The following is a 13,381-nucleotide window of genomic DNA, read 5'->3' as shown; positions in this document are numbered from 1 at the left end:
ACTCCATGAAGGCATTTTCAGAGGAGGAACTGTGACGGAGGGGGAGACACTTACTCAGATTGTGGTTGTCTTTTTTCTGTCTCTCTTTGGCCATCACTCTTGTGTCATGCACTGTGGAAAAATAGTTGGTCACAGGGGGGACAAAAGCAAAATCGATTAGCAACGCACACTAATTTAGAAAGTGTAAGACAACCAACACCAATCGCTACAAAAGGTCCAGTCAGCAGACGCACAATCAGTTGTTTTGAGCGAGTTCAGTGCCGGGGTCAGCCTGAATTTGGAGTTTCTGTGCACACCACAGACACAAGCCAGATCACCCTGCAAACACACACACACACACACACAAACTCACACATACACACGCACACTCTGAAAGAGCCCAATTTATCCCCTCTGCCATGTGTGAAGCCCATTGTGCGGATCACTTTTAAACCACCATAATCAAGACAGTTTAACAAATTCACTAATCTGTCCTGGAGGACAAAAATGCCAGAGCATCCATATTCGTATTCACATTCTTCCTAATTACGTAATTGGGGACCTGAGATTGGATTTCCCAATTTGTCTCTGTTGATTCAATCAAGACAATTTAAACTCTGTGGAACAGCCCATTGTCCTCTCTGCCTACACACAAATGAAACAAATAGCAATTTACTCATTTGCCTGTTGAGGGTGAAGGGGCTCTTTGGGCATCCTTTCTATTTCCTAAATCAATTAAGCATTTTTCCTTGATGCATGACATTAATAAGAAATGTCATAAAGGGCGCTTTGTTCTTTTTTGTTTTTTTTACAATGTGACAAAAAACGTCTACAGCTTATTAACAGAACCAGTGATACGCGGGGTAGCTTCAAATGCTCACATATCGCCTTGGACATTTGACTTGACTGACAAACTTAATTGGACTCGAGTTCCGTTCATCACCCATCTATAGTTTACATCTAAAAACAATGTATGACTTTTTTTATCCAGCTACAATTGTGTCCCCCGTTTATTGAGGGGTTCGTTGTTCAGATATGAGTTCATACCCCGTGCTTATTCCACCAACAGTGGCTACATACCTGGCTCACCCCCATAGACATCCAGCATGCTGCCACTGAGGGACACCTAGGAGGGAGAGGGAGGAGGGAGGAGGGGAGAAAGATCATTTGTCAGTCATGCGTGCGAAAGAATTTGCATTTGCTTTAACAACAGCCACAACACAAACGGTTGTGTTTCGCTGCTGTGTGCCTTTGTCTATCATTGACAAACATGACAAGAGGCGAGGGTAATGATCAGAGCCTTTGCAGGGAAGGTTGCCGGCCCCCAGGCCGCTGGCTTTGGAGCTCCCAGCAGGGAGCTGCAGTATCCCCATGCGTCCTCTGCAGGAACGTGCAAGCGCTCTAATGCGTTTTCGGGAAAGCGCTGCCACCATCAGGTTGCCCTGTCATTTAGTATCATTGTAGTAGTAAACGAGCCAACAAAAACTTAACCTTGGTGAAACCGGGTCAATGAAGGGTCACCCCCCCACCCTCCTCCCCCTCCAGACCCCCCCTCTCTCCTCCATCAAAGCCTAACCTCCAACCCAAGCTGGCAGCCCTCTGAGGTTTGGTTTGTTCCTTAAGTTGTCCCTTGATCTGCCGTCCCCGACATTTCCTAAACCCCTAACCCACTTGAAAGTGCTCCCAACACAGAGATGTGCTCTGTGTTGCTAGGTCAACGCCTTGAACAAGGGCAAAGTTGTTTTTCGGGTCTCCTCTTGTCTGGGAAAGCGTGCAGCAGTTCTGTGATAGCGACGTGTTTTCATGGACCGGGGAGATGTCGAGATAGTGCGCGCTGCCAACACACACACACACACACACACACACACACACACACACACACACGTGTGACTAATTTTGCATTTGTGTATTTGTGGGAAAAAATGCTGCAGAGGCCACCATGCATTCCCCGTTGGATGTGTGTCAAATCTTCCCGCCAGACCGGTGAACGTGATAAGGCTGCGTGTCGAGTCAGGAGAAGGGAGGGAATGGGGAGTCAAAGAAGAAACAAGACAGAAGAAACTGCGGACGTAAAAGATATCTGCAGTCGGTTTAGTCTGCGCGTGCTTCTTTTTCTCCCATTATCTCACCAATATGATGGAGGAAGAGCAGGAGGAGGAGGAGGGTACAGAAGTACTTGAATGAAAGATTGCAACAATTCCCCCTACTACTCCTGTTGTAATCACTTGAGTCCTCCCCCCCCCCCCTCCCCCCCCCTGTCCGGGTTCCCGGGACGTGTTGACAGTGCGTAACGACGTGATGCATCGTACCGTGTGACTAATTAGGATGAATTGATCCATTTAAGCATGGTATCATTTCTGAACAAGCCCACGGGGAGTGTATGCATTAGCCCAATCCAATGGCTCAGTGACTCTCCCCAACAAAATCCACATTTTAACCCCCCCCACCCCCCCCACGTCCTTATCTTTTTCTCCCCCCCTGTCATTCCTTCTGTGTCACAGTGTCTGTTATGTTTTGCTGCCCGTCACTTTATCAGTGTGTGCATGCGTGTGTGTGTGTGTGTGTGTGTGTGTGTGTGTGTGTGTGTGTGTGTGTGTGTGTGTGTGTGTGTGAGATTCTTTGTCTTCCAGTCTCTGTCCTCTCTCTGTATTTGAGGAGTCAGGCCAGATTGGCAGCGCTCCCATCCTACAAACTGTGCCTGTATTTGCTTCAGGTGTTGCTACATTCTCTGGCCAAATGCAACCCTTGTCCTACATGTTTTGCCTGGAGTTTTTGAATTCCTCCTTGGCTCATGAATCTCTGATAGTGCTTGTCTGTGGTGCCACTTCTTGTTGGTTGTCTTCCTTATGGCAGAGCATTGTTAGACAGTAACCATTCATTCATATCCTTTTCGGTGTATACCTGCGTTGACCAACATCCTCCTTTTTGGACCTAATCTGTGTTGTTGATCTTCTTGAGTAATGTGAGAAATGTTGCTAAGCCCCAATGAACTTTCACTCATCTCCAGACTTAAGCTGACCCCAAACTAAGACAGGTCCCTTTCTTCCCACGCAAGTCAAGCATGCCCCTGAATATTTTGGTGGAAATGACGTAATCTCACTTTCAAGTCCCTGTTCAACTTAAAAGCTATGGGTCAAAGAATTTCACTTTACGTCAACCTGGCTGCACACGTGTGAGCAGGTTAACAAATGAAGGGCCATGCAGAAATGAACACGATACACCTTAAAACCGTGTTTCTATGTAGCTGGTAATGGACATCATACTCACATTGTTTTGCATCATGAGGTTAGGCTCCATGCAATCCAAGCCTCCGTCATTGAAACCGGATTCAAGACTAATCAGGTCATCAATAACCTCATCCATTGGGAACTAAAAGAAAAACATTTCATGTCATTTCAGTGTACTCATAGACAGACGGATGATGTTTGCACCAGAATATCAATGCTGTCCAAAGCTGATCTTTGAAATCTCAACATTCAAAAATAAACATTAGGAAAAGGGACTAATCCAATAACAAACAGGTTCTCCAAAGGAAAGGGAAAAAACATGAATCTGTTGTCAAACTAGTGTCCTCCTTTTGAGATGGTTCCCTCATCTGAGACTGCGTGTCTGAAGTTATTGATGGGCACATCAGAGTGAGAGGGAGATCAATGTTGGCTTGACTTTGGTGATAGGATTTAATGGAACTACGATCTCAAAACCCAATCCACATTGGAATTGTACAAGTTGACTGTGTCCAAACATCACCCAACCCTCCAAATGACAGGACAAAGACGAGCTAAGACAAAATTCTTACGAATCTCATTACAAATTAAAGCAAAACAAGACATTTCCTTGGACACAAAGATCCAAGATGCCACGAAGGTTGCGAAATCTACAAAACCATACTTTGTCTCACGCAATTTCCCCCTTCCAGTCTCTCCTAGGTACATTCTGAGTTTCCCCAATCTTTCGGTTTCATTTACTCAGCAACATCCTGATTCCGCGGCTTCTTTTTTTCCCGTAAGTCCACTCACCTCGCTGTCGTGGCTGGCCATGCTGAGCAGGGTGACGGGGCTGTTGGGGTTACTGCCGTCGCTGACCGGAGGCATGTGCCCGTTCCTCATGATCGGCACGGTGGCCAGCGGCTGGCCGGAGGCGTGCGGATGCAGAACGGCGTGGCCCTGCCCGGCCGAAGAGGCCAGTTTGGAGCCGAGGGTCAGGTACTGCTTGACCTGCTGATTCTGGGTCTGATGGAGGTGGAACTTGGAGTTCTCCAGGTGGCTCTGTACCTGCAGGAGAAAAAAAAGACCAAAACAAAACAAAACAAGTTCAGTTAGTTGAGGGAATACAAAATGAGATAGTCAGTTTTTCACGCCACTGAGAGAGTGCTGACTAAGAATGCATGCAGAAGACGCGGTCACAGCAGCTGTCAGCTTTGCGAGAAGATGATCCAGCACATAGGAATTGTTTTTACCATTTTCCATTATTAGTCACTAATGCGGAGCAAATTAACCGACCAAACAGAACTGTATTTTGTAAGCAAGTCAGGTTTGGAATGTGTAGGTTGCGTCTTTGTAAAAATTGTGACTAATTATTTTTTGAAAAATGTGGTGGATTTTAAAACATTTGCCCGAGAATCCAACAACAAATGATATTAATCTGCGGTAGTCTATACATACAGTCAGTGGTCAAAACTGACAAACCTGCAATAAAAGCCTTACAACTGCAGAAAACAAGCTTGGCTGTTCAGCAAAACACCAAGTCATATTCAAAATGTTGTTGTCCTTACATTTGAAGCTCTGGTTGCATCCCGCATTGTGTAGTAACTGCAGCCAGTTAAGTGTGGCATTCTCAGAAAAGCAGGTAGTCTTCAGATCGGTTTGTTTTTGTGAACCAGCGAGTCAACTTTAAGGATCCACAATCTGCTGCTGCTGCTGCTGCTGCTGCTGCTATCCTGTTGAGCTACGGACTCCTCAGCAAGTGTCTGTTCCGCCCAGTCCCCTACTAAAGTCTTATAAAGGGCCCTAAGTGAACTAATTAGGCACAGAGCTGGGGGTAAGCCTTTATATTGCATAGCAGGATAATCACTTCAAACACTGGACTGTCAGATCACCCAGGGTTTGATCACTGCAGGATATCTGCCTTTAGCGTCTGTCCCTAATTCATCTGGACCGCCCTTTGCTGTCAGACTGGCCAATCAGTGCTCAGCTTGCAACGTCCTCTACGGCCTCCTCCAGGGGTTGTGGCAGCACAATTGACCCTTGTTCCCTGATGGAGGTTTTAAATAACTCTATAGCCATTTTTAACCAAGCCTTTTCATTCCCTCACTGGTTTAATAGCAGACCGTAACGTATTATCAATTTCCCCAAACAATAACTCTAATGAAGCTATTTTGAGGTTGTTATTGTTGTATTTAAGGTGAATTTAACAGAGCAAACATCCAGTTTACTTTTTTTATATGCATCTTTATCTTTGATATTTTGTTGTTAATTGCTCTGTTTGTTCTGGTTAAAGTAGGACTATGGATGTCAATGAACCTTTTCATGATTACATGGCTGCTATTTTTCAGTAAACCGCTATTCCCTATATTCCATTACAAATAGAAAAAAGTCAGATAAGCAACCATGCTTTGGTTTTACTTTATCAGATTTACTGGAGGATGACCATGAGGTCCTTGTAGAACATTGTATCATCTGTACTATCCCTGCTCCCATATTAGTGCAGCATTACCTTGGATCATACCTGTACTATAAGCTACCATTAGCTGCTTCAAATCTCTGATCAAATAGGGCTATTACAACACAACACAGGAGTGAATTTATTGGAGCAACTGGATTTTTTGCTTGTATCTTGTCTTCTCGTTTTTTTTTTTAAGTCCCAAAAGTTCAGAATATTCTGGAAATGAGTTGCTTGCTATCAAGGTTAAATGTCGCCACTGCTTAATCACAGGGGCTTTCAGCAATGGCAACCGTGGTTCTGTATCAAAACTCAGCAACAAATTCCCCATCGTCAGCTAGCCTTATTCACCCCTCGTCCACCTAACTAAGAACAGGCTCGCCACAATACTCAACTTGTCAGTACTGACTGAGAGCTCTTATCTGACTCCTCCAGGCCAAACAAGATGCCAGTTGTTAGCCAATCAACATTTCTTTTCCACTACGGAGAGAGCAGGAGGGATGCCAGGACTGCTGCACACCACATCTGCTTTGTGTGACAGCGGTTTGTCCTGGTTTCACTTCAGCTTTCTCACTACTGTAAATGCCGGAGACACGGTGGTTATCCACTTAAGGGAATCTGATTAGATTTGTGAGGTAATGGTGCTTCAGTCGCTGAGGCCAACCTCGACAATGGCATGCCTGTGTATGTGTGAAGGGGACATGAGGAGAATTGTCAATGCCCGCCATACACATGGGACAGGAATGAGATACGAATCTAATCAATCAGGGTTCAGGTTTGGGATTGTGGGGACTATTCTGAGGTTGGAGACACTTGATTTTTTTTTTTTTCTTACTCATGGCTACTTGCACCTGCTACAACAACCGAGGTAGTGTTTGAGGTTACTGGTGGAGAAGATGTCACAGGTTCACTTTCCATTTAGACAGATTTGAACAGTTATTACTGACATGCTAACTCCTGGCAGAGTATACAGGAAACAAATGCCAATTCACTAATATCAAAGCAGTTATTACTAAATGCATGGGATTATTGCCTCGTTTGCCTTATTATTGAATGTTAGAATACCACAATAATATTTGTTTGTTTTTCAGAGTAGAGTTTATAGTTTCTGTCTCCTTTCAAAAGTTATAAAATGCACTGTGTTGATGAGATCAGATGCTTCCCCTAACTTCATTAGAACAGTCAAACCTCTGAAATCAAGACGTAAGCAGACAACCTACTCAACAACTTTTTCCTTTCTGTTTCTCTCGATGGAATTCTTTCACAAACGCTTTGTCTGATAATGTGATCTTGCATGAATGCAGCAGGTTAATCAAATCCAACAAATGATATTGTTTGTCTAGAGCAAATGTTGTCTTTCCGGCAGTTATGTTGAATATGTATCTGATTCTTGCAGTCAATTACACATTGCTGCAGCTATGTCGAAGCGATGCTATAATGACAACATTATCCCTAAAATACAAACTATCGATCAAGATTTAAAGGACATGCTGTACATTCAAAATCACGTACTGGAAAACAAAAACAAAAAAAGTTTTAAAGATAAAAACAGAACTTTACATTTCCCACAAACACACACACACGCACGCAAGCACACAGACAGTCATGATTTCCTCAGCCTCTATTTGTATAGTGGTGTGATTTACCTCTTGAGTTAAAAGGTGTTTTTCGTCTGTCCCACTGAACAAGCTGCACTCACACTGCCATTGCAACAGACACACTCACAGGTGTCTCCTCCAAATAAAAAGCTCTTGCTTAACTCAGTTTCAGTCTTGCCCAAGTTCTCCTTTCACTTCAGAAAAAAAAAGCCAACTTATGAAACACTGGGTGATGGTGACATTTAAAATCTGTACAAATTATGGGCAAAAACCTAGTGTAGGGTGTTTGGATTCATTCCTCTAGTTGTATTCTTACAACATACTGACATATTGAGAGAGTGCAAATGATCGGCTTTCCTTTCCCCATCTTGAAACAGATATAAGACGTGAGTGGTACCAAAAGCCTTCGCAGACGAGCTCGCCGTCATTTTTTGCTGAGCCTGCGAACCACCAAATCGCTCCAACCGCACACCCCAGATTGTGAAACATGAAGGAAGATAAGCCTGGGATTACAAATCCCCAAATGTGCATTCCACGGTGGCTATTCATTTATTGTGGCTGTAGGTGCTTTGTCTTTTATAAAGCACGGGCAATGCATTCGTCTTGCACGCAAACACAAACAACTCAAGTCACACACACACACACACACACATCCACTGTTCTATACCTGACCCAGTCCCGATTGGAACCAGTCCGTAGTCCAGTCGCTCCGCCTACCTGTAGAAGTTGGATCTCTGTCAAGGTGGTCACTTTGACCACGCAACAGCGACTCATGGCTCCCAGAGTTGCAGCGTCTCCCAACGCGGGTGAATGGCAGATTCTTACATAGGAACGTCAAGTGTGGCAGCTTTAGCGAGGGGAGAAGAAGAGGAAGAAAAGGAGGGAGAGAGCTACTGCAGCCCCTTTCCTGAGCTTTTGCAGAAATATCGGAAAGGAAGGCATGACACATCAGCTTATTTCGGAGCCCACACGGGCCACTTCCTGTGTGCGCGGGTGTCTGTGTGTCTGTGTGTTGTGCTTTTGGTCAGGGAAAAAAGGCCTGACAGAGGCAGAAATACGGATGTCTGTTAGGGGTTTGGAGTGTGCATGTGCAGGGGGTGTAATGAGTGGACAAAATGTGAGTTCCTGCTTGTGGACCACCACACTTTCCTTCCTGCAGAACATCCAGCCCAGCGCAGCACATTCTCCCAGGCTATCTCATTGACACCGACTTCCCTTGGGCGGCTTTTTAACCATCAAACTGCACTCACAGATTCAGACTGAGGAAATCTGTGCATGTGTGCAGTTATGCTAAAACTCGCAAACGTGCACGTTTGTTATCATCGCCAAGTCACTGGCGGGCCATTACAAAGGGCAATACAGGGCTTCCCAGAATGCCTCTCAGAGAATCCCTGGACACAGCAAAACGAAACGGGATCATTGCAGATGACCTGTAACTGGTTTATAGAAATTGTTTCCTCAGTTTGTATTTTAGCTTCTTGTGTCCTAATCATTTCGCCGATATTTGAGGGTCCATTTGACACATGCAAGAGTGTGTGTGTGTGTGTGTCCATGCATGTATCTGTATGGACACCAGTGTTTTTACAACTATTACCCACGTGTATATTTTTCTGCTTGTTGTTTATTTGATGTCCGCTGCACATCTATTTTCACGTGCAGCCAAATTCCTACCTGGCCATTTTTCACTCATCTTGGGGCAAGCCACAAGTGCTCACCTTTGTTAGTCTCTCCCCCCCCCCCCGCATCGCATGTTTTAAACATCAGGGACTTCCTGTAAGAGTCGGCCTGCTTCTGAGACAACACTTCAAAGTGCAGCTACCACATCTGAGGACTGTTTTATCCTGCTAGAAAAGGAATGCGTAATGGACACGGCACCACTGCACTTTTAATGATTATCATATGAATTAAATATTATAGCAATTTTAACTGGATACATGTGGAACTGTGTGTGTGTGAGAGAGAGAGAGAGAGTGTGTTTGTGTGTACTTGTTACCTTGATGAAATAGTACATTTATGAAAATGGTCTGCCTTGACAGTGTGAGAATTTATATCAAAATTCATTGTTAGAGTAAAGAAGGAACATTAGCTAAGCACCTGGTGGAATTTTGATTGTAAAAAAAAAGAAAAAAATGGATCTGATGGATTTAGCTTTAAAACCATTTTCCAAAACAGAGAAGGTTTATTCTTTAGTCCTAAGAGAGCTTTAAAAATGCTTTCATCTCTACAAATTGGATGTTGACATGGGCTGAATATATATATATATATATATATATATATATATATATATATATATAAGCACTGTATAAGCACTGTATATATATGTGTATATATATATATATATATATATATATATATATATATATATATATATATATATATATATATATATATATAAGCACTGTCCTGTTTATTTGTATTTATTTATTTTTTGAATTTTTTGTCTTGTCTCCTCCGGAGGCTGAAATAAAGTTTGATTGATCGATATTACACAATGTTCCAGAAGTTCTCAGTGAACAGAGAGCCGAGTGAGAGAGAGGGAGGAAACAGGATGAGGGGGATGCGGTGCAGCCTGTGGTCTCCGGCGGCACAAAACAGATGAAATTAGTCAGAATGGAATAATATAATTTTGGATAAATCAGCCCGAGTAAATTCTTTTTTTGTGAGCAGTAAAAGGGAGCCCGCTCGGCAGAACCTGAGAGATCGTAGAGCTTCTACATGAATGCATGCATGCGCACAAGGAGACTTGCACAAAATAACACAGTCTGGATCACTTAATCTCTCATAGAGAACTAACATTTTTATTTCAGACGTATTCTCATCTTAACCATTTTCTAAGTAATATAACTGCACACATTTTAAAGGTAAGATAAACCTCCTGCAATTAAATGTACACAAAGTCTGTCCATTTGTTCACTGGGATCACTCCATTTTGTCGCCTAATCATTGCATGCATTGCATCAAACACTACAGTCCTATCTTGGGCCAACAATATTGCCATCAAATCAACAAAATTTGACTTACAGTGATAAAATGGCATATAGATCCAAACAAACGTTCAAAGGCAGGTCTAAGCTGTGTCCAATACAGAGTGTAGAGGATTGTGGGTAAATGTTGTTGATTGTGGATGTGTTCCTGAAAGGGGCACCTCATCCCTGACCCTCACTGTCCATTGAGCGTGAACAGAATAGACCGGTGCTCAGCGTTGCCTCTCTGAATGATGTCAGAAAGCTGTACTGTAGACAACTTTAATCTCTCACTCTGGCAGACAGTGAAAAGGAGCCCCTGGTGGGCTCCAACTATAACTACGAAGATGAAGTCTTATTAAAATTATGCACATGATTGATTGCGAGACAGTGCCGGCTCGCCAAAGTAAAGGCCTTTCAAGCATGGGCAACAGCCTAAAGAAAAAATGCCCACTGCACTGAGAAAAATATCCATGTTCCACTCTCTAAAAACCCTAATGCGATTCGATCATTCAAAAGAATTTGGTGTTTCATATTTCATTTAATTTCCCAGCTAACCGACAATAGTGATCCCATTGTTTGAAACACAAGGCGATATGACTGTGGAGGGATTTAGAGATATATTACAAGTACAAATAGGTAAGAAAAAGTTGAAATTTATAATCAAAGGCCAGGTAAGGCAAATAAGAGCAGAGCCGTCAGCAGAGCCTGTGTTTAGACTCATTTTCTGCTTAGAGGGGTATGAGGATTGGATGAAAAGTAAGTAACATAATGTCACGCGGGATTTCAGTAAAACAACAATGAAGGAAAACTTCTTGATCTTGAAATCTCTCACTCACTCACTCATCTCTCTCACCCCATAGCACAGGTCCATAGTCATATTCTAGATGGCAGAAATGAATCACCAAATCACGCTCAATAACAGGCAGGAAGTTGAGACATATTGATTTCTCCCCATCACCGCTCCCTTAACTTGATTGTGGAAAAATAAATAATGCAAGATATGTTTAATAAGACCTAAGCAGAAAATGTAATTTGGCCTTACACAAACTGGTCATACGGGGGTTTGTGTGGTGGACAAAGGAATGTTTGTTGTCTCACTTTTGCTGGAGGGTTTCCGTCTCACGCGAGTACGAGCTGCAAACTGGACCCTGTAATCTTGTGTGTGCACATGCTTAGTCTGAGATTTAAGGTTAGCACGAGGGAACTTTCCACCTCCATCACTCTTTCTGTCCCTTTCTTATTGCGTTTGACACCAAATGAAACTAAAGGAACTTGAGTAAAAGGTGCTTTGCAAACACAGTTTACGGTTTGTATTTTCTATTGTTTGTTTGACATTATAATTCACCTGTAGAATTACTGGAGCTCTATCTGAAGTCATCCACTTTTTCACTGTTCACTTCACAATATATAGTGATTTCTATGCATAATGCCACATTGTTTGATAGCGCAGCAGGTGCCAATGGAGACACTCACGTCCCTCTGAAGTTGCTCAGATCATGCATTACGGTAATTTTATCCTGTTTTATTGTGCGCTTTTGACAATACATTATGAGCTCAGCGCATTAATAGTTCTCCAGAGAAATTGGGAAAAAGGTGTAAAACATTTAATTTCTTATTCATCCTTTACTTTTAGCGGTATCAACCATTTACTCATTACATTCAGCAAACTATTCAAAGATTATGTGCATCACTTGCCAACTACCTTAACCACATATTCAATAGGGCTTAAGTTCACTTTAATTAATGGTTTGGACATACCTGCTTGCGCGCTAACTAGTTTCAACCGCAAGATGTCCTGTTAAGGCGTTACACCTGACTTAATAAATGTTTCAGAATCAAATCCTAAACTATTTCCATTTAATTGACCTTCTCCACAATCACAGAAGATTCATGCAATCACTTTATTAGACGACGTAGCCAGTTGAGCCTGGAAACTTGAGGTTTACATTTCTGGTCTTTTTTTGCAAATCTCAAAGATGAATAGATTTTTTTTTTCCCTTTAGCATAATAGTGTAGTTTAAACTTTAAATATGTCAACGCAGCTCCCTTGACCTCTTGAAACTTGACATGAAAAAAGAGGACGCTGCCCCCCCCCCCCCCGAACCAACACAAAGTGCATTTGTGACTTAAACTTGCAAGTCCCTGTTCAAAAGGCCCTTGGTAGAGATGTATTGGTTTCTCCTCCGCTGTTAACTTGATTGTGGGAAATTAAGTAATGCAATAGCTGTTTAATATGAACTAATCACAAAATTAAATCAACTTTGACCTTACCAGAACTCGTCATACATGGTTAGTGGACAAAGAGCTGTTTGTTTGCTCTGTTTAGCTATCTTTGTGCCTCTGCCGTTTGAGGGAGTAAGTCGCTGTGACGAGGGGAGGACCGCCCCTGCTCCTCTTCACAGTCACGCATTAGAGGAAGATTTAGTGAGGGTGAGTCAGAGGTTTAATCGAGCACTCACATCAGGAAGTTACATCACAGTTAATACGTATTAGCTGGAATCTCACAGTATATGTTGTGATGATGTATTATCCTAAACTTTAACTCCAAATCTTTTTAAATAATTGGCTAATGATGTGCATTTCTGTTTGAAGATTTCTCTATTTATCTCTCATTAATTGAATCATGCTACGTCGCCAGTCCCCCCCCCCCCCCTCCCTCTCCCCCCCCCCTTGTCTCATCACCCCAATTGATAGTCTCAAATAAATTGAGTAATTAGCTGTGCCTGAGTTCAATTTATGTCCTCCATCAAGTTAGTCGCTGCCAGTTCCAAGTGTGTGGGATGTCTGGGACTGCCAAGTGCTCCCGTGCAGAAGAGCGCGTGCCTCCTCCGATGCACATGCCAGCCGCTTCTTTCCACCAAATGAGTTTCGCCAAGACTACCCAGCTGCGCGGCTTAACTTGCTCCACGCGTGAGACTTGAAGGACCTGTGTCCAGAATCGGGCCTGCATGTTTGGTTCAAACCTTTAAACCAAGATCGAAGCGCCGTCCCATTCATGAATGGAATTCTCTTCATCTGAAAAGTCGACTAGCGGCTCTGTCTCCCTTCGCTTGTGTTTAAATTGCTAAACCTTCCAACAGGATGCCACCCCAGAATATTGTACATGGATGATCCAGCATTCCACCATGTATGTCCCATGTCATTAGAGATGCACAATACGAGCCCTCCGTTGTCAAAGCC

At 43.1% G+C, this 13,381-nt stretch overlaps 2 protein-coding genes across 5 annotated transcripts in view; one reads left to right on the top strand and one right to left on the bottom strand.

The window, feature by feature from the left end:
• Positions 1-13,381, top strand: part of LOC119211081 (aldo-keto reductase family 1 member B1-like) — an 86,749-nt gene that overhangs the window by 47,909 nt on the left and 25,459 nt on the right. The gene's annotated exons all lie outside the window — the stretch shown is intronic.
• tfec (transcription factor EC) overlaps positions 1-13,381 on the bottom strand; it is a 28,524-nt gene that overhangs the window by 3,583 nt on the left and 11,560 nt on the right. The window contains exons 1-5 of one of the 4 annotated variants that reach the window (XM_037461724.2): positions 7,953-8,133; positions 3,996-4,250; positions 3,247-3,348; positions 1,060-1,105; positions 55-111 (exon numbers count right to left, since the gene is read on the bottom strand). In XM_037461724.2, the coding sequence (XP_037317621.2) occupies positions 55-111; positions 1,060-1,105; positions 3,247-3,348; positions 3,996-4,250; positions 7,953-8,009 (517 nt within the window). In that variant the 5' untranslated portion in view covers positions 8,010-8,133. Of the gene's footprint in view, positions 1-54; positions 112-1,059; positions 1,106-3,246; positions 3,349-3,995; positions 4,251-4,750; positions 5,040-7,283; positions 7,356-7,952; positions 8,134-13,381 lie in introns of those variants that run through there. The other 3 variants (XM_037461725.2, XM_037461723.2, XM_062560290.1) reach the window with 3 other exon arrangements.

This window comes from Pungitius pungitius, chromosome 2 (genome assembly GCF_949316345.1).
Source record: "Pungitius pungitius chromosome 2, fPunPun2.1, whole genome shotgun sequence".
NCBI classification, from domain to species: Eukaryota; Metazoa; Chordata; class Actinopteri; order Perciformes; family Gasterosteidae; genus Pungitius; species Pungitius pungitius.
Note: the sequence above shows the minus strand (reverse complement) of the source record. Positions and strands in the feature narration are given on the sequence as shown.